The 22,519-nt window shown below is 39.4% G+C and overlaps 1 protein-coding gene across 7 annotated transcripts in view; it reads left to right on the forward strand.

Moving 5' to 3' along the window:
* Positions 1–22,519, forward strand: part of CASR (calcium sensing receptor) — a 103,447-nt gene that overhangs the window by 77,010 nt on the left and 3,918 nt on the right. For all 7 annotated transcript variants that reach the window (XM_053918428.1, XM_053918425.2, XM_053918427.2 and 4 more), the window contains 2 exons: positions 481–711; positions 22,088–22,211. In XM_053918428.1, coding sequence (XP_053774403.1) covers positions 481–711; positions 22,088–22,211 — 355 coding nt within the window. The remainder of the gene's footprint in view (positions 1–480; positions 712–22,087; positions 22,212–22,519) is intronic.

A 22,519-nucleotide genomic window follows, 5' to 3' on the forward strand; every position in this document is an offset into this window, starting at 1 on the left:
GCTGTGATTTTTGGTAGCAAGACACTTCCGCAGAAGCAGTGGCATAGAGAAGATGGTACAGTTTACAAGAGCTCTCAGTGCCTCCACCCTTTCTCCAAAGCCCATCTCAGAAAACAATAAGAATGGGCTCTGGCTTACAAACCCACTCCTCCTGGGGCACCACCAGACAACCATGTACCTGCCCTAGCCTTGTCTTGGCCTTTGGTGAGACGTATCCCTTTTCCTTTCCTAATTTCAAAAAACTATTTCCTACCCCAGGTACAATGTGAGTACCACGTAAAGCCCCTAGCTTACCAGGGCTGCTGCTAGCACATACAAGTACCCTAGTATAAATTAGAAAAAGGCATCTCTTCCTCAAGTCATGTTCCTTCCACTTTGTTAGAAGATAGTTTACTGTCCTTGCACAGTGCAAAACCTACATAACCATATGTGGCAACCCTGTGGCTTGTACTCAGAATATTCATCTCTGTTCCTCTTTAGGTCCTGAAGCACCTACGTCACCTAAACTTTACCAACAATATGGGTGAACAGGTGACTTTTGATGAATGTGGTGATTTGATGGGAAACTATTCCATCATCAACTGGCACCTCTCCCCAGAGGATGGCTCCATTGTGTTTAAGGAAGTCGGATATTACAACGTTTATGCCAAGAAAGGAGAAAGGCTCTTCATCAATGAGGAGAAAATCCTGTGGAGTGGGTTCTCCAGAGAGGTATGTGCTTTCCATCAAAACACCAGATGCCTCCACCATGGCAGGAAACTGTGCTGGGTTTCAGAGGGCCTTGGACTTGTTACCACAGGACTTTAGAAAAATGAGGCCCCTTCCCTCAACTCACTCACTCTGCATCACCAGGGCTCCCTGGGAAATCCATGAGTGTTTAGTGTACAGAGAATCCTTGGAACCTGTGCCCCATGCTTATTACATTGAAATAATTTTATTCTTTACAAATCTGACTCCCTGGTTGGTTAGTTTCTTTGACTAATACTGTCTCCAACCAGAGCAAAATATCTAAGCAAACATAAATATCGCTCAAGGCAGAGGTAGTTCCTTGTGATTCAAACAGCTCAGGGCTGTGACCTGTCAACCAAAATGGCATTTTGTTTTGCTCCTTGGGAGATCTGTAACAAATAGGAAAATGTGTGTGACCATGATCAGGATCCCCTCCCCTGAATACCTCTGCATCTAAATGCCTGATTAATAACCAGAAGCCCATCACTCAGTGAACATGCACTCCAGGAGAACACACATGATATGCTGAAATGATGACCATTCTATGGTGGTTGTGTTCCAAAATGTAGCAGGCTGCTGATGACCCAGGTCCTCTGTAGAAACTACACTGGATGGGGCATCTTCTTTAACTCTCCCAAGAGGCCTGGATAAGACCCACTACGCTTCTCTTTGTATTTGCCTTTCTAGTATCACCTTTGAGCGTCTTGAACTGCTTTTTATAACATGACCAAAGATGCAACTTCATCTTTTTACCAAATGCTCTTTAGGTCAGTGGGTTTCTGATCAGTGCTACAACTCCATTGCTTCCCAATATGTAGGATAGTTACCCACGCAAAGGTCTCCAATAGATAGTGAATCTTATCCACATTGTGTGAGCCATTGAGAGCTTCTACCTCAGAGGGTGGGTTCTCAATAATGAATATGTTATGACCTTTTCCAGACAGAGATTTGGGGGCTCCAGAGTCTATATAACTGTCCATTAATTATACCCTTGTCTAAATTATCACAAGTTTCAACTGACTGAAATCGAAATTAATCAGCTATACTGCCACTAATTTCCTGCTGCTGAATCAACCAGGTTATCTTCTACCTCCATTAATGCACATAATTGTCTCTAATTGGTGTATATCTCGTCTCCCTTTCTGCATGGAAACTATTTCCTGTATAGGTTTCTATAACCCTAAAGCCCTCTACCAGCCTGTACACACCATGGGTTTGAGCACTGGTAAGTGAGTAACAGGGAATCATCATGAATTTAGTCGTTTATGTTTCTGGGATAGTTGACAGAGTTATAAATTAAATCTAATTTTTCCGTAGAAACATACCTCAAACCTAGCATACATAGGCACTCAACAAATATTAGAATCTAGTCCACTCTTTTTATCCCATGTTTTTTGTAGAAATGACCATAAAAATGCCATACATATTTAACTATGAAAAATGTATTAATAACTTCTCTACATAGCTCACAAAGTTGTTAATGAGATCAAGGAAGAAAAAGCATACTATAAACAGAATTATACTATATAAATGCAAACTAGTATTAATATTGCATTATAATATCTTAATCAATGTGTTGATTTACTTTCTAATGATGCACTTGAGAGCTAGAGGTCCTTTAAATACCTGTGTATCCGATACCCCCATTTAAAGTTGACGACACTGAGGTTCAGGGAGACAATGGTTACTTGCAAGACCAGACAGATGGTCAGTGTGAGAGCTGCGACTCAGATCCAAGTGTTCTGACTCTGGTCCCAGGGCTCCATCCCCTACACCAGTGATTTTCAACCTTTTTCATCTCATGGCAAACATAAACAAATTACTAAAATATTCTGACACACCAAAAAATATATAATAATTTTGGCCCATCTGACAAAACAAAAATAGCTATAATTTTGATTCATTCACACCAAGCGGTTTTTGGTGTTGGCTGTTGTATGCACACACACACACACTCTAAGGGAAAAGAGATCAATGCCCCTGACTAAATAGTCAAGTATTGTGTGTTTTAAAAATTCCTGTGTTACAGGACACCTCTGCTCTATACTATACTCTCCATAATTATTTCCTTTTTGTATTGCAACAAATGAGAAGGAAAAGAGACATCTTCAATGGGGACTTTGAATACAGATGGGCTTCCTTGGCCAAAATTGGATAGGCATCTTTGATGAAGCTCTTAGGAAGACTTGAAGATACTTGCTGGCTATTTGCAAAATGAATCCTTCTGGTCACTGCCTCAGCCCACTCCTTTGGTGGTGAGATTTCTCTTAGCTGAGGGATGCAGAAGTGTGCAGTAAGAGAGTTCAGAGAGTGGAATGCTACTAATCACTGACTACTATAAAGCAGGATTTGGTACAGTGAAAAGTGCAGATTTTGGAAAACTAACCTGGGTGTGGATGCCAGCTCTACAGTAAGTCACCGTATGACTTGAGCCTAATTTTTAACCATTATGAAGAACAGAAAAAGATGCATGGCAGAGACTGTTAGGGGACCCCAATATTTGTTCTCCCCCTTTTTCTTTAACAAGAGAAATCAATTTTGCCTGGGCACATGACCACCCAGAATAAAAACATTTCCCAGCCTCTCATTCAGCTAAGTGTGGCCATATGACTAAATCCTTGAAATGGAGTGAAAGTGTCAGTGTTATGTGATGGAGTTTGGGAACCTTCCTTTAAGGAAGTGTTTGCAAGGATCCTTTGCTCTCTTCATCATCCCTTCCTCAATCCTGCTTCCTGGAACCAGATGCTACCATTAAGAACTATGAGTTCTTAAGAACTATAAGAACGTGGAGTTCCATCTCAATTTGGACCACCTCCCCAGATATGAATATCTGAGAAACTGATTTCAGTGTTATACAGCCACTGTTATTTTCAGGTATTTTGCCACCCACAGACTAAACATAAGCCAAAGGGTAAGCTACTAAACTCATTTTATGAAGCTAATAAAATTTTGACAACAATATCAGACAAGGGTAAAGCAAAAAAATGCAATTGTAGATCAATCTTATTTATAAGCACAGATGCTCAAATCCTAAATAAAATATCAGCAAAGCTAGACCAGCAGTGAAAAAATATATAACATATCATGACCCAGTAGAGTTTGCAGTGAATTTACAGGAATATGATGATAACCCAATGTTACAAAGTTTATAAATGTGGCCTACTGCATTAACAGAACAAAAGAGAAAAAATCTACTATAACACAGGTGGCAAACCCAAGGCCTATGGGCCGAATCTGGCCCTCCACCTTGTTTTATCCAGCCCAGCACCTTATTGCTACCCAGCAGCAGCACTGAGCTCCTTGCCCCTGGTTAAGGAGTAGTTACATTTATACAGTCCTAAAATTACATTTGGCCCTTTGAAGGCAATCATGAGGCTGATGTGGCCCGGTGAAAATGAGTTTGACATCCCTGTACCATAAGGTCAATAGATGCAGAGAAAGCATTTGATAATATACAACACCCCTTCAGGAATAGAAGGAACTGTACTTTACCTTACCTGGATAGAGGATAGAGCAACCATCATTCTTCAATAGGAAAAATTTAGAAGTATCAATTTTTATTAGATCATCAACTGGGGTCATCACTTTTATTAGATAATCAAGTGGGTTGGTAACTCAAGAAGGATTCAAAGAAATTCTCTTAAGGTAGCTTGTTACCACAGTTGAATGGGCTAATGTATACTGACTTTAACTACATCTTTTCTGTTCCTTTCCAAGGTCTTGAGAGTCTTAGCAATCATCAGGTCCAATACTGCCATTTCTATTCCTCTTTTATTGAAAGATAATGCCAATCATCTTCAGTTCAAGTTTTTTAAAAACTCCTTGTGTAACCAGGTATTTCTTCCTGATAGAAGCAATTATAATGATTTCATTGCTTTCCACATGTTTAACTTTATGAGATGTCTCCAATGCAAGCAGGTTGGTGGGGGGAGGGAAAGAATCCTATTAAAGAAACAGTTTGGAAATAGTATGAGTCCTATTATGTACTGTGCATTATGCAAGTCTTTTTACCTGGGGCTACAAAGATGAGTAAGACCTACCTGTAAAAACACATGCTTTTGCAAGACAAACTTTATCTTATGGCATACTTAATATCTCTGATACACATAACCTGTTAAGATCTAAATACTAATAATTTCCAAGAGGAAGTTCTCAGTAGCTTGGCATGGTGAGAGAATGAGATGGAAGCAGAGTTCCTGAAGTGGTGAAGCAATGTTAAATTGGACAAAACTGCCAAAAACGACATTCTAAAATCCTGGAAATCAATAGAGGCATAACACAAAAGGTGAAATGGTTTTTTAAGAAAAATCAAAGAGGACAGATCCAAGATGGCAGCAGAGTAGGTAGAAGCTACAATCACCTCTCCCCCCAGAACTAAACTGGAATTACAACTAAAATATAGAACAATCAACCTGAATAACCAGCTGAAGACAAGCTGAATAGAAGTCTTATAACCAAAACTTTATAGAAGCCACATCAAGACTGGTGGGAAGGATGGAGAGACAATAAGGCCTGGCCCTACTCCCATGGGAACTAGCTGAGATCCCAGAGGGATATTGTAGCTGCAAATGTTCCACATGGGGTGTCAACTCCACAATGGGGTCCTCAGCCCAGAGCACCAGAGCCAAGAAGAGTCACCCACATGATATCTGGCTGTGAAAATCAACAGGGATTCTGTCATGCAGGGAGAGATGAGAGTCTGCTAGAAACACAGGCACACTCTTAAAACGCCAACACACAAAATCTCATTTTCAGCCCCTCACCCTGGGCTCTGGCAGAGGAAGGGAGGACCAGACCATAGTAGTGTGAGGAGAGACTGGGGTTTGTGGCTCTAGGGAGAGAGTTGAAGGAACAGCCACCAGGATCCCTGTGTGAGTCCCTCTCCCATACCACCTGCAGACACCATCTTTCTTGGGTGCAGCACTCCCCTCCTTATGGCATCAGCCTGGGGAAATGCAATAGCCCCACCCTCTAGACTCCCTGTCACCCCACCCTGTGGAGTTCACACCCTGCTGAGGAGTCAGCTGCCTGGGGAGGGATATGGAAGTTGGGGCAGACTGAGGGGGTATCATGACTGAGCTGTGTGGCTCTGGGGCAGAGACTATCTTCCCTTCTTTCCTCAAGCCTGACCAGCACTTGTCCTCAAGGGAGATCTGCTAGCCCCAGCCTCTTGACTCTCCTGTATTCTGCCCTGCTGAGCTCAGGCTCTGGGCAGAATCTGGGACAGACTGAGTTGTGTGGCTCTAGAACAGGGGCCATTGTCTCCTCACATGGCAGACCAGGGCAGAGCTCTCCCTTCACATGGTCAAATATTGGTCTGTTTGGGCCTCAAAAACTCTGCTAGCTTCACCCTGATGGCTTCCTGAGACCCCACCCCACCACAGAGATCTGTAGGCACCCAGCAGATAGCATGTAGACTTGGTATGTGCTGGGACTTTTGCTGAGTGACCTCAGACTCAACACCAACAGAGATTGAACCTGTATCAATCTGGTGAACACCACTCGTTGCTACCTGGTGACTCACTGAGAATCTTTGTCATGCAACTTGAGTACTGCCAGAGGCCACTTCAGTGACTGAGCCTAACAGGCAGTCAGCAGGTGGAGGCAGGCAGGGGCAAATGGAGGTGGATCTCAGGGTGCCTTGAGCCTTTTGTTGACCTTCCCTCAGACTCAGTGCTGGTGGAAACTGGCCTTGGTGCACAGCTTGGTCCTTTCCATGCACAGCCAGACAGCCACTAACTTACTAACACACAGTTAGTAAGCCACTAACTGTGAATTGCTTTGTAGCTTCAAAAAGTTTGCCCAGGGCCATCCACAGGGCAATGTCTGAATTGACCTGTGCCAGAGTCCTTCCCAAGAGGTTTAAGAATCAACACACCCAGTGGCCAGCTTCAGCATTAGAGAAGGATCCAATTAGCTTCACAGGTGGCATATCCAAGGGGAGATCTCAGCAGGCACCAGACGTTGCTGAGGGAAATTCTGGTTAATGTGGTCAGCACCTGCACAGCAGCTCATAATCTGTGTTGGAGGTCAAATCTCACAGTTAGCCAGCTTGAGAGTAAAAACCACCCACCAACAGGCCAATAACAGTCAAGACTCAAATACAATAGGAGGGCCCACATAACCCACACAATAGGCACTGCTGGAACACCCAGATCAGGTGATCAAGGAGATTGTACCGGTGGGTCACACATGACAACTACAACATGAGGCCACCCTACCAAGAGTGGGAGTCATAGCAGATCTGTATAAGATATAGAGCCAAACACAGAGACACAGCCAAAATGGGAAGACAAACAAACATACCCCAAAGGAAATAAAAAGGGAAATCTCCAGAAAAGTAGCTAAATGAAATGGAGACAAGCAATTTACCAGTTATAGAAGTTAAAAAAATGGTTATAAGGATGCTCAAGAAACTTAATGAAAACTAAAACAGCATGAAAAAAATATATATAAACAATGATAAACCACCAGCTACAATATCTAAAATGAAGAATACACTAGAAGGTAAACAGTAGGTTGAATGAAGCAGAGGAATGAATCAGCTCTTATAAGGGAGCTTCCATAAGATTATCAGCTGATTCCTCAAAAAAAAAAAAAAAAACATTTCAGGCCAGAAGGGATTGACATAAAGTATTCAAAGTGATGAAAAGAAAGGACCTACAACCAAAACTACCTTACTCACCAATGCCATCATTTAAAATTGAAGGAGTAATAAAGACCTCCCCAGACAAGAAAAAGCTAAGGGAGTTTATTATCACCAAACCAGTATTACAAAAAATTATAAAGGGTTTTCTTTAGGAAGAAGGAGGAAAAAAACAGTAACATACTCATAAAGAATAAAATGGCAACAAATTTGTACCTAACAATACTCACTTTAAATGTAAGTGGCTTAAATGCTCCAATCAAAAGCCCTAGGGAAGCTGAATGGATAAGAAAACAAGATCTATACATACGCTGTCTCCAAGAGACCCACCTCAGAACAAAAGATACATACCGACTAAAGTAAAGGTATGGAAAAAGATATTTCATGCAAATGGAAATGAAAAAAAGAAGCTAGGGGGAGCTTTTGAGATTTTGCTCCCTAGCATGTTGTCAGTTTGGCTTACCTAATCTCATAAAAATTCAAGACAAAACACTTCTGGCTAAGATGGAGGCATAGATAGATACACTGTGCCTCCTTGCACAACCAAAAGAAGAAAAACAATAAATTTAAAAACAACAAAATACCAGAACTGACAGAAAATCGAACTGTATGGAAGTCTGACAACCAAAGAGCAAAAGAAGAAACATTCATCCACACTGGTAGGAGGGGCAGAGATGGGCAGCCAGGTGGAGAGGAATCTTGACAAAGCAGCAGCTGAAGGACCGGGGTGGGCAAGGAGGTAGCTGGCAGACTGGGTGAGATGGCGGTTGGCAGAGTGGGCAGTCCCACATTTGTGTGGAGATAAACCAGGAGGAACAACTGGGGAGCAAGATAGACTGTGCAAACCAGAGTTCCAAGGCAGGGAAATACAGCCTCAAAACCCCTGATTGAAAAGACCTGTGGCAGTTGAGGCAGTGGGAGAAACTCAGAGCCTCATAGGACAGTTCATTGGAGAGAACCACAGGGTCCTAGAATGTATACAAGCCCACCCACCCAGGAATCAGCAGCAGAAGGGCCCAATTTGCTTGTGGGTAGCAGGGGAAGTGACTGAAAGCTGGCCCAGAGCTGAGCAATGAGCACTGTTCTCTCTCAGAGCCCTCTACCATGAATGGTGCAACCATGCAGTGACGTTGGATGCCCAGTCCTGGCGAATACCTAAGACTCTGCTCCTTACTACATAACAAGCACACCGAGACAGAAAAAAAATGGCCCAAATAAAAGAACAGATCAAAGCCCTGGAAAAAATACAACTAAGCAATGAAGAGATAGCCAACCTATCAGATGCACAGTTCAAAACACTGGTCATCAGGATACTCACAGAAATGGTTGAGTATGATCACAAAATAGAGGAAAAAGTGAAGGCTATGAAAAGTGAAATAAAGGAAAATGTACAGGGAACCAACAGTGAAGGGAAGGTAATCAGGACTCAAATCAATGGTTTGAGGCAGAAGGAAAAAATAAACATTCAACCAGAAAAGAATGAAGAAACAAGAATTCAAAAAAAAATGAGGAGAGGCTTAGGAACCTCCAGGACATCTTTAAACATTTCAACATCTGAGTCATAGGGGTGCCCCACAGAGAAGAGGAAGACCAAGAAATTGAAATTTTATTTGAACAAATAATGAAGGAGAACTTCCCCAATCTGGCAAAGGAAACAGACTTCCAGGAAGTCCAGGAAGCTCAGAAAGTCCCAAAGAAGTTGGACCCAAGGAAGCACACACCAAGTCACATCATAATTACATTACCTGAGAATAAAGATAAGGAGAGACTCTTAAAAGCAGCAGGAGAAAAGGAGAGAGTTACCTACAAAGGAGTTCCCATTAGACTCTCAGCTGATTTCTCAAGAGAAACCTTGCAGGCAAGAAGGCACTGGAAAAAAAGTACTCAAAGTTATGAAAGTCAAGGACCTACATCCAAGATTAGTCTATCCAGCAAAGCTTTCATTTAGAATGGGAGGGCAGATAAAGTGCTTCCCAGATAAGGTCAAGTTAAAGGAGTTCATCATCACCAAGCCCTTATTATATGAAATGTGAAAGGGACTTATCCAAGAAAAAGAAGATCAAAAATATGAACAATAAAATGACACAAACTCACAACTATCAACAACCGAACCTAAAAACAAAAGCAAACTAAGCAAACAACTAAAGCAGGAACACAATGACAGAAATGGAGGTCACATGGAGGGTTATCAGCGGGGAAGGGGAGGGGAGAAAATGGGGGGAAAGGTACAGGGAATAACTAACATAAATGTTAGGAAAAAAATTGACAGGGGGAGGTTAAAAATAGTATAGGAAATGTAGAAGCCAAAGAACTTATATGTATGACCCATGGACATGAACTAAGGAGTGGCGGATGTGGGCAGGAAGGGAAATGCAGGGCGGAGTGGAATAAAAGGGGGAAAATAGGACAATTGTAATAGCATAAGCAATAAAATGTATTTTAATTTTTTTAATTCAAGAAAAAAAAGAAAGCTGGGGTGGCAAACCTTATATCTGAATAAACAGACTTAAGACAAAGGCTATAAAAAGAGACAAATAAGAACACTACATAAAAATGAAAGAGTCAACAAGCAAGCAAAATGTAACCAGAGACATTGAAATTAAGAACAAATTGACAGTAACCAGAGGGAAGGTGGGAGGGAAAAATGGGGGGGAAAGGGGGAAGGGTTGTCAAGGAACATGTATAATAGACACGTGGACAAAGCCAAAGGGGGGTAGGATGGAAGGGGGGAGGTAAGGATTGCTGAGGTGCAGGGAGTGGTGGAGAGAAAATGGAAAAATGGAGACAACTGTACTTGAACCACAATAATAAAGAAGACTAAAAGAAGAAAGAAAGAAAGAAAGAAAGAAAGAAAGAAAGAAAGAAAGAAAGAAAGAAAGAAAGAAAGAAAGAAAGAAAGAAAGAGGAAAGAAAGAAAAAGAAAGAAGAAAGAAAGAAAGAAAAGAGAGAGAGAGAGAGGGAGAGAGGGAGAGAGAGAGAGAAAAGAAAAGAAAAGAAAAGAAAAGAAAAGAAAAGAAAAGAAAAGAAAAGAAAAGAAAAGTAAAGAAAAGAAAGAAGAAAGGAAAGAATCCAACAAGAGGATATAATTCTTTTTTTGATTTTTTTTTTCCAATTACAGTTGTTCCCATTTTTTCCCCATTACTCTCCCCTGCCCTGCGCACATCCCTCTCCCACATTGAATTCTCCCCCCTGTTGTTCTCGTCCATGGGTCCTTTACACTTATTCCAAGTTCCTTGACTTGACCCTTTCCCTTCTTTCCCCTGTTATCCCACTTCCCCCACCCCTTGGGTCACTGTCAGTTTGTCTTTATTTCTACATCTATAGTTCTCTTTTGCTCGCTTGTTTGTTTTGTTGGTTAGCTTCCACTTATAGATGAGATCATATTGTATTTGCCTTTCATTGCCTGGCTTATTTCACTTAGCATAATGCTCTCCAGTTCTATCCATGTCGTTGTGAACAGTAGGAGCTCCTTCTTTCTTTCTGCTCCGTAGCATTCCATTGTGTAAATGTACCATAGTTTTTTGATCCACTCATTTACTGATGGGGTTGCTTCCAATACTTGACTATTGTAAATTGTGCTGCTATGAACACTGCGGTGCATACGTTCTTTTGGATTGGTGTTTCAGGGTTCTTAGGGTATAATCCCAGCAGTGGAATTGCTGGGTCAAAAGGCAGTTCCATTTTTAGTTTTCTGAGGAAATTCCATACTGTTTTCCACAGTGGCTGCACCAATCTGCAGTCATTGGTATTTTACTAGGGATTGAGTTGAGTTTATAAATTGCTGTGGGTAGTATGGAGATTTTGATAATGTTAATTCTTCCAATTCATGAACACTGTACATGCTTCCATTTGTTTGTGTCTTCCTTAATTTCTTTCTTCAGTGTTGTGTAGTTTTCTGAGTATAGGTTTTTCACCTCCTTGGTTAGGTTCATTCCGAGGTACTTTATTTTTTCTTGTTGCTATATCAAATGGGACTTTTTCCCTAATTTCTAGTGGTTGCACCAGTCTGCAATCCCAACAACAGTGCACTAGGGTTCCCTTTTCTCCACAACCTCTCCAACACTTCCTGTTTGTTGCTTTGTTTATGATGGCCATTCTGAATGGTGTGAAGTGGTATCTCATTGTGTTTTTAATTTGCATCTCTCTGATGGATACTGAGCATCTTTTCATATGTCTCTGGACCCTCTGTATGTCCTCCTTGAAGAATTGTCTGTTCAAGTCCTTTGCCCATTTTTTAATTGAGTTGCTTGTCTTCCTGGAGTGGAGTCATGTGAGTTCTTTATATATTTTGGAGATCAAACCCTTGTCTGAGGTATCATTGGCAAATACATTTAGCCATACAGTTGATTCTCTTTTCATTTTAATGCTGTTTTCTAATAATGGGGATTGCATTGAGTCTATAAGTAGCTTTGGGTAATATGGACATTTTGATGATGGTAATTCTTCCAATCCATGAATACAGTATACACTTACATTTATTTCTGTGTCTTCCTTAATTTCTTTCTTCAGTGTTGTGCAATTTTCTGAGTACAGGTCTTTTACCTCCTTGGTTAGGTTTATTCCTAGGTACTTCATTTTTCTTGTCACTATATCAAATGGGATTTTTTTCCTAATTTCTGTTTCTGATATTTCATTGTTTGTGTACAAACATGCCTTTAATTCCTGAGTATTGACTTTGTATCCTGCTGTTTTGCCACCCTCACTTATTAGGTCTAGTAGCTTTTTGGTGGAGTCTATAGGGTTTCCTATGTACACTCTCATGTCACCTGCAAACAATGACAGATTTCCTTCTTCCTTTCCAATTTGGATGTCTTCTATTTCTCTTTCTTGTCTGATCGCTGTGGCTACAACTTCCAATACTACGTTAAATAGAAGTGGTGAAACTAGACACCCTTCTCTTGTTCCTAATATTAGGGAGAAAGCTTTTAGTTTTTTCCTGTTGAGTATGATATTGGCTGTAGCTTTCTTGTATACATCCTTCACTATGTTGCAGTATACTCCCTCTACCCCCACTTTGCTGAGTGTTTTTATCGTTACCGGGTACTCTGCCTTGTCAAAAACTTTTTCCTCATCTATTGATAGGATCATGTGAAATTTGTCTTCCTTTTTTTATGTGATGTATTATATTTATTTATTTGCAAATATTGTACCATCGTTGCATCCCTGGGATGAATCCCACTTGATTATTGTGTGTGATCTTTCTAATATATTGCTGTATGCGGTTTGCCAATATTTTGTTGAGGATTTTAGCATCTATGTTCGTCTGCAATATTGGCCTATAGTTTTCTTTCTTTGTTGTGTCTTTATCTGGTTTTCGGAGTAGGAGGATGCTGGCCTTATAAAAAGAGTTTGGGAGTATTCTGTCTTCTTGGATTTTTTGGAATAGTTTGAGAGGGAAAGGGGTTAGCTCTTCCTTGAATGTTTTGTGAAATTTTACTGTGAAACTGTCTAGTCCAGGGCTTTTGTGTGCTGGGAGTTTTTTGATTACTGCTTCAATTTCACTAGCTGTTACTAATCTGTGTAGGTTTTCTGCTTCTTCTTCATTCAGTTTTGGAAGATTATATGTTTCTAGAAGTTTGTCTATTTTACCCAGGTTTTCAAATTTCTTAGCATATAGTTCTTTGTAGTAATTTCTTACAGTCCTTTGTATTTCTTTGGTATCATCTGTAATCTCTCCTCTTTCATTTCTCATTTTGTTTATTTGGGCCCTCTCTCTTTTTTTCTTGATGAGTCTGGTTAAAGGCTTGTCGATTTTTGTTTATCTTTTCAAAGGACAAGCTCCTGGATTTATTAATCCTTTAATTGTTCTTTTAGTCTCTGTGTCATTTAGTTCTGCGCTGCTCTTGGTTATTTCCTTCCTTGTACTCACTCTGGGCTTTGTTTATTATTTCTCCAGTTCTTGTAGATGTAGGGTTAGATTGTTTAATTGAAATTTTTCCGTGTTTTTTAGGTCAGCCTGTATTGCTATAAACTTCCATTTCAGGGCTACCTTAATGCTGTGTCCCGTAAGTGTTGGACTGTTGTGAATTCATTTTCATTGTTTCCAGAAACTTTTTGATTTCTTCCTTGATCTCATTCTTAACCCATTCATTATTTAATAACATTTTATTCTGTCTCCAAGAATTTGACTGTTTTTGATTTTTTCCTTGAAATTGGCCTCTCACTTCAGGCCCTGGTAATTTTAGAAAGTGCTTGATATGATTTCAGTTTTCTTGTTTTGTGTCCTGTTGTGTGGTCTATGTTTGAAAATGTTCCATATGATTTGACAAGAATGTGTATTTTGCTTCTTTGGTTGAACTGTTCTGTATATATCAATTAAGTCCATTTGATCTAGAGCATGGTTCAGTGCCACAATATCCTTGTTGATTATTTGTTTGGAAGATCTATCCATTGTTGCCGGTGGGGTGTTAAAATCCTCTAGTATAAGTGTGTTGCTGTCTGTATCTTTCTTGATGTCCTCCAATATCTTCCTTATATATTTTGGTGCTCCTATGTTGGGTGCATATAGTTTACAATGTTTATGTCTTCTTGATGTATTCCTTCCTTGAGTATTATGAAGTGTACTTCTGTGTCTCTTTTTATAGCTTTTGTTTGAAATCTATTTCGTCTGATATAAGTATTGCTACCTTGGCTTTTTTTTCTGGTCCATTTGCTTGGATTTTTTTTTCCAACCCTTCACTTTCAGTCTATGTAGGTCTTTTGTTCTGAGGTAGCTGTCTTGTAGGCAGCATATGTGCGGGTCATGTTTTCTTATCCATTCAGCTAACCTATGTCCTTTGATTGGAGCATTTAATCCATTTACACTTAAGTTTATTATTGATAGGTACTTATTCATTGCCATTTTCCACTTTGTAACTGTGTTCACCTCTCTCTCTCTCTCTCCCCCTTTCTCTTTATGTTCTTAAAGCAGTCTTTTTAGCATGTCTTGCAATTCTGATTTGGTTGAGGTGTATTCTTTAGCCTCTTTTGTCTGGGAAACTCCTTATTTCACCTTCCATTTTATTTGAGAGCCTTGCTGGATAGAGTAGTGTCAGTTGCAGGCCTTTCCTTTTCATCACTGGGGATATTCCTTGCCATTCCCTTCTGGCTTGTAGTGTTTCCTTTCAGAAGTCAGCTGCTAGCCTTATCGGGGCTCCCTTGTATGATACTTCCTGTTTCTCCCTTGCTGCCTTTAAGATTCTCTCTTTGTCTTGGAATTTTGCCATTTTATTTATGATGTATCTTGGAGTGGGCCTCCTTGGTTTCTCCTTGACTGGGACCCTCTGTGCTTCCTGGACTTGTGTGACTTCTTCTCTCATCCAATTAAGGAAGTTTTCTGTCATTACTTTTTCAAACAGGTTTTCTATCCCTTGCTTCTCTTCTTCTCCTTCTGGTATCCCTATTATATGGATATCATTATGTTTTATGTTGTCCTGCAGTTCCCTTAACCCCTCTTCATTTGTTTTTAGTTTCTTTCCTTTTCTTGCTCTTTCTGCAAGTTTTTTTTCTACCTTGTCCTCCAGTTCACTGATTCAATCCTCTGCTTCATCTAGCCTGCTTTTGATTCCTTATACTCTGTTCTTCAATTCAGAATTCAGAAACTGAATTCTTCATTTCCTCTTGGCTCTTGTTGATAGTTTCTATGTACTTTTTCATGCCAGTGTAGTTCACAGTAAGTTCCTTTCCGCTGCCCTGTAGTTCCTTGTAATTCTCACTGAGCTCATTGAGCTTCCTTATAACCATTGTTTTGAACTCCATATCTGATAGTTGACTTGCCTCTATTTCTTTTAGCACTGTTTATGGGGATGCCTCCTTTCCTGTCACGTGGGGATCATTTCTTTGTCTTCCCAATGTTTGTGAGACTCTTGTTTGCTTTTGCTTCTTAAATGGGTCTGTTTTGACTCCCTGAGTTTGTGATCTGAACTTCTATGGTAGGAGATCTGTGAGATTCAGTGGTGCAGTCTCTTTGATCTCCTGAACTTGATGCTCTTGGGATGCCCTTTTTGCCATTTATTTTGGCCCTCTGCTTGTAATTGGGTTTTCATTGTTGTTTGGTTTTTCTTTGATGGGTCCTTCCCTCCAGCTGATTGACTAAGAGTCACTTTACCTACCAGGTCTTGTACACTGTTGTGCAGGTGCTGCCAGAACAAAACCACACAGCACAAGAAACATACCCAATCCCACAAAAATAACTCCCTCCCACAATCCCACTATTAACAGTAAGTGAACCAGTATTAATAAGGGTATAAAGAGATTATGACTATTATAAGAATGGGGAAGTGAATATGAGATGATTAACTGAAAGAAAAATGATCTTGAGAGGGTATAGGGAGGAACACTAATAAGAGTAGGGAATCAGAGCACTGCAAAGACAGAGAGTAAAATTTCCATCATAAATAGAAGAGGGAATGAAGAAGGAAGAATGAAGTAGAAGGGAAGCATATAGTATTAGGATTGAACAGAAATTTTAAAAAATAAAGTGAGAGAGAGAAAGAAAAAGGATAAAAAAGTAAATAAATAATTAAAAAATAGGAACCAAATTGGAGAAAATGATGTACCACAGCACTATCAAGAACAAATGAGCTAAGATTAATATAGGTGGGATGGTAATAAGGTGGGGGGGGAGAAAACTTAAGAGATATCTAGAGGAAAGGGAAGTGATTTTGAGATGAGAGGGAGGAAATACTAACAGTGAAGAATGAAACCAGGCTATCACAGGGAAAAATTAAAATTTGAGATAAAAAAGGGGTAAAATGAAGGTAGAATGGAGTAGGAGAGGGGAATAGTAAAATTTTGAGATTTCAAATACAAAAATACTGAAGATCTAGAGATAAAATTGAAAAAAAAATGCAATAACAACTATTCTATCCACAACCAACTAGCAAAGAATGATAAATGTGAAGAGATAACATGGATATTTTAAGAGCAGAAATAAGAATGTGAGATGACCATTGACAAGAAAATCGGTTTTGAGAGGCTAGATGGGGGAGAAACAGTAAGAGTGCATAAAGGAAACAAGTTCTAGCAAGATAAAGCAAAATTTAAAATGAAAATAAGAGGAAAGAAGAAGGTAAAATGGGGTAAGAAAAAGGAGTAGCAAAATATGAGAATGGAAATAAACTATAATATAAATTCTAGTGACTTAATATGCACAGACTTGAAGGACAAGAAATGAATGTTAAAAAAACTATGCAGGAAAGAAAATATTGCAAATCATGGAATAGACCACAGCGGATTTCATCTCAGTAGCATCTGGTATTTACCACTACTTTTTCTTTCTGGATCTGCCTCTTGTGATGTCAGATGGTATCCCAGTCTGACCTTACCCAGCCTGTTCAAGACTTCCAGTAATCTACTATCTGTGGCTAACTCCTTCAGTTGTTAATCTAGTCAATCTATAATCAGCAGTCAGACTTAAGCACCACAGGATGGGGCAGAGTAACTCCTGGGGGCAGGGCTACTACTTCCCCTGAGGCTGATGCCACTCAAAGGGGAGTGGTTCTGACTGAGCAAGATGGCTCCTAAATATGGGGGATGACTCAGCACAGGGATCCTGGAGGCTGCTTTCTCAGTTCTCTCCTTTTAACCAAATCCATCAAGAAAAAAAGAGAGAGGATCCAAATAATAAAATAAAAAATGAAAGAGAAGTAACAACTGGCACTAAAGAAATCAAAGGATTATGAAAAAATGTTATGAATAACTACATGCCAACAAATTGGACAATCTGTATGAAATGAATAAATTCCTAGAAACATACAATCTTTCAACCCTGAATCAGGAAGAATCAGACTACCTGAATAGACCTATTACAACTAATGAAATTGAAAGAGTAATCAAAAAAATTCCCAATACACAAAAGTCCTGGATCAGATGGCTTCCCCAGTGAGTTCAAAGAAGAACTAACACCTACCCTTGTCAATATATTTCAGAAAATTCAAGAGGAGGGAAGACTCACAAGCCCAATTTACAAGGCTGGCATTATTCTAATTCCAAAACCCGTAAAGACACTACAAAGAAAGAAAATGATAGGCCAATATCCCTGATGAACATAGATGCTAAAATTCTCAAAAAAATATTAGTAAACCACATCCAGCAATACACTTAAAACATCATACACCATGATTGAGTGGGATTTATTCTGAGGGTGCAAGGTTGGTAAAATATCTGCAAATCAATAAATGTGATATACTACATAAACAAAGTGAAGGATAAAAACCACATGATCATGTCAACAGATGCAGAAAAAGCATCTGATAAAATCCAGCACCCATTTATGATAAAAACTCTCAGCAAAGTGACAAGAGAGGAAACATGCCTAAACATAATAAAGGCCATATATGACAGACCCATAGCCAATATCATACTCAAAGGCGAAAACTAAAAGTGTTTCCCTTAAGATCAGGAATAAGACAAGGATGTCTGCTTTCACCCCTGTTATTCAACATAGTACTGGAAGGCCTAGCCACAGAAATCAGAACAGAAGAAAAAAAATAAAAGGCATCCAAATTGGAAAGAGGAAGTAAAACTGTGTTTATGTGCAGATAACATAATACTGTATATAGGGAACCCTAAAGATTCCACCAATAAACTACTAGAACTGATAAATAAACTCAGTGAAGTTGAAGAATACAAAATAAATATCTAGAACTCAGTTGCATTTTTATAAACCAATAATGAACTATTTGAAAGGGAAACTGAGAACACAATCCCATTACAATTGCATCCAAAAAATAACTAGGAATAAATTTAATCAAGGATGTAAAAAAGACCCATGATCAGAAAATTGTAACACATTGAAAAAATAAACTGAAGAAAATACAAATAACTGGAATCGCATACCATGTTCATGGAAAGGAAGAATTAACATCATTAAAATATCCATACTACCCAATTTCTATCAAGATACCAATGGCATATTTCACAGAACTAGAACAAATAACCCCCAAAATTATGTGGAACCACAAAAGAACCCGAATAGCAACAGCGATCTTGAGAAAGAAGAACAAAGTTAGAGGAATCACACTACCAGATATCAATCTATATTACAAGGCCTTCATAATAATCAAGACCTAAGAACAGACATATAGACCAATAGAACAGAACAGAGGACCCAGAAGTAAACCCATGCCTGTATGGTCAATATTTGACAAAGAAGGCAAGAACATACAATGGGGTAAGGACAGTCTGTTCAATTAATAGTGTTGGGAAAATTGCACTGATACATGCAAAAAAATGCAGCTACACTACCTTCTTACACCAAATACAAAAATAAACTCAAAATGAATTAAAGACTTAAATGTTAGACTCAAAACTATAAAAAAGTAGAAGAAAACATGGGCAGTAAAGTCTTGGGTATTCCTTGCAGTAATATTTTTTTGGATGCATCTCCTTGGGCAAGGGGAACAACAACAACAAAAAACCAAATGGGACTACATCAAACTAAAAAGGTTTTGCACAGCAAAAGAAACCATCAACAAAATGAAAAGACAACACAATGAATGGGAGAACATATTTGCCAATGATTCATCTGATAAGGGGTTAGTTTCCAAAATATATAAAGAACTTATACAACTCAACCTCAAAAAAAAAAATAATAATCCAATTTAAAATATGGGCAAATGACCTGAATAGACACTTCTCCAAAAAGGACATAAAGATGGCCCATACACATATGGAAAGATGATCTGCATTATTAGTCATCAGAGAAATGCAAATTAAAACCACAATGAGATACCACTTCACACCAGTCAGAATGGCCATTATCAATAAATCAACAAACAACAAGTGTTCGCAAGGATGTGGAAAAAGGGAACCCTCCTGCACTGTTGGTGGAAATGCAGATTGGTGAAACCACTGCAGAAAGCAGTATGGAGTTTCCTCAAAAACTTAAAAATGAAATTGTCTTATGACCTAGTGATTGCACTTCTGGAATATATCGGAAGAAACCTGAAACACGAATTCGAAACAATATGTGCTTCCTTATGTTCATTGCAGTGTCATTTATATACAATTATATACAATTTATATACAATTTTATACAATAGCCAAGATTTGGAAGCAGCCCAAGTGCCCATCAGTAGATGAGTGGATAAAAAAGTTGTGGTACATTTACATAATGGAATTCTACTTGGCCATAAAAAAAAAATAAAGAAAAAAAAAAGGAAATCTTACCTTTTGTGACCAGCATGGATGGACCTGGAGACTATTATGCTAAGTGAAATAAGCCGGTCTGAGAAAGACTAATATTGTATGATTTTACTTGTGTGTGGAATATAATGAACAAAATAAAAACAAGCAAAATAGAAACAGATTCATAGATAAAGAAAACAGACTGACAGCTGTCAGACTGGAGGGAGGTTGGGAGGCTGGGTGAACAAGGTAAAGGGATTAAGTAAAAAAAACAACTCATAGACACAGGCAACAATATGGTGATTACAAGAGGGAAAGGGGGTGGTGGGAGGTAGAAGAAGGTAAAGAGGGAATAAATGATGATGGAAGGAGACTTGACTTTGGGTAGTGAACACACTGCAATATATGGATGTATTACAGAATTGTACATTTGAAAACTATATAATATTATTAGCCAATGTTACCTCAATAGATTCAATAAAAAAATTTTTTAAATAATGAAACTTGGGTTTCATTTTTAAGAACAGTGATGGTCTGCAATATTTTAGCCTGGGGCAACTCTGCAATTATTTCAGATAATTTGATTGTTGACTCTTGGATTTTCTACATGGACAATATTGTCATCTGCAAATAATAATAGTTTTATTTAGTCCTTTCCAATATGTATTCCCTTATTATTTTTTTGTCTTATTCCACTTACTAGCTAAGAACTCCAGTACAGTGCTTAATAATAGTTTTGATAGTAGGCATCCTTGTCTTAAAGGAAATGCTATTAATATAGTCTCATATAGAAAGGTTATTTTTGTTACTGTTTTTCACGTTTAAGATATTTATTCCTGCCCCTTTTCATTAAGTTTTTATCACTAGTTTTTGTCAAATTTCATCAAATGTTTTGTCTTCATCTACTGATGATCATTTTTCTGTGTTAATTTATTACTGCAGTGAATGACACAGATTTTCTAATATTAAATTTGTTCACATTCCTGGCATAAACCTAACATGATCAGGGTGTGTTTACTTTTTATGTCCTTTTGAGTTTGTTTGTTCATTGTTTTAGTATTTTTTCATCTGTTTTCAAGAAGGAGAAAACAGTTGTGTACTTCCCAGATCCTTTCACATTCCTTATACTGTGTAGGCACCTCCAGGTCTTCTGTGTGTTTTTGCTTCCAGTAACCAGAACTTGCTGCTCTTTCTCAGAACACTGTTTGCAGGCTAATGGAACCCACTTTGTCTACAGGCTCAGAGAGGCAGGAGAGCCTGGAATTTGCATTTGCCTTTGATGACCCTTAACAGATGGGTGGGGTGGACGTCTGAAAGCCCTAGCCGCTCGCTTCTCCTCCGGTCAGGACTGTTCTGAGGCAAACCTTACAGTCCAGAGTTCCCCCCGGGAACCGGCAGAAGCTACCTTCTGAGGGACTTTGATCACACCCTTGCTTCTCCCCCTCCCTTCTACGTTCTACTTCCTCCATTCCCTTCCTGTTTCCATTGGGGGCACTTTCTTTATAAATCACTTGGACACAAATCCCTGTCTTAGGTCTGCTTCTGAAAACAACTTAATAAACGATATGGGACTGTAATTTTTTTCTTTTTCATACTGTTCTTGTCTGGTTTGGGAATCAGGGTTTTAGTGAGTTGGAGGGTGTTCCTTTCTCTGTATTTTTTTTTCCTAATCACTGGTAGTTTGTATAAGATTAGATTGATCTGTTCTTTGAAAATTTAGTATTACTTGTCTGTGATGAGCCTAGGATGTGAATATGTGGTGGGGGCAGAGGGAATCACATAGTTGGGTGTAGGGTTTTTGTCCCAGTCTTAGCTTTTGTTTTGGGTAGTAGTCATTAAAAAATGATGGATTAAAAGTGATTTAAACATGAACAAGTAATGATGGAAAGGGCAAGGATTATGATTAATCAAATTCTGAAGTCCACTAAGGAAATAAATAAACTATAATCTATGTTATCCAAAATTAATGTAGCCACTGCAGCTTTCTTTTGGCTAAGAATTTCCTGATACAACCTTCTAATCCATTTACCTTTAACCCCTCTACACCTGCCCTACCTGCCTCCCTCAGGATCTCAGAAATAGCCCTGTAAAGCCTAGAATAAAAGTGTAAGAAATGTAATTTTTAGAGTCTCATTTTCAAACAAATTGCCCCTCATTTCCATACCTCTCTCCTTGTGACTGTCCCTCTGTGTATAGGTCCATGTCCCTGTACCTTTTAGTTTGTCTCAAACTTTTCCTTCCATGGAGAGTAAACAGATGTTTCATTCTGGGACCCAGAGGGAATGGAAGGGGGATTAGTTAAGGATTTTGGTCATGATGTAGACCCCCAACAATTAATCTTCTGAAAGTTCCATAGATGTGTGTGTGTGTATGTGAGAGAGAGAGAGAGCAGGGTGCACATTTGCATGTTCACTCGTCAATAGACATCTCTCCCCTTCATAGACACCAGGAGGCAGGGCCTCTGGACCTTTCTCTGCCTGCAATGGGTCCAGAGTCTGCCTCACTGGTCCTTACACCCAACTCTTCCCCCTTGCATGGGTCAAAGAAGCTGTAAGACTGATTCCACAGTGGCAGCTCCTCACTCTTGTGCTCTCCATCTTCCAGGTGCCTTTCTCCAACTGCAGCCGAGACTGCCTGGCAGGGACCAGGAAAGGAATCATTGAGGGGGAGCCCACCTGCTGCTTTGAGTGTGTGGAGTGTCCTGATGGGGAGTACAGCGATGAGACAGGTAAAGCAACAGCCCTTTGTGGACACCATGTATGGCTTGGTCCACTTTGGGGCCCTGGGGTCAGTGAAGCCCCTGGAAGGGAAAGGCTAAGTTGGTGCTTAGCACCCTTTCTCATTTAACCAGGTATGTCTGAGCATCGGTGCTGGGCTGAGCCCTGAGGAGAGTGGAAAAAGAATGTTGGATGTCTTATAATACCAAAGAGCTTACAAATACACCCATTACACATCTTTCTGTTACTTTGATATGGCTTTCCAATAGTGTTTCTCTTTTCTTATAGCTCAGTGGCCCTGAATAGACAAACTTCTGTC

This window comes from Desmodus rotundus, chromosome 2 (assembly GCF_022682495.2).
Source record: "Desmodus rotundus isolate HL8 chromosome 2, HLdesRot8A.1, whole genome shotgun sequence".
NCBI classification, from domain to species: Eukaryota; Metazoa; Chordata; class Mammalia; order Chiroptera; family Phyllostomidae; genus Desmodus; species Desmodus rotundus.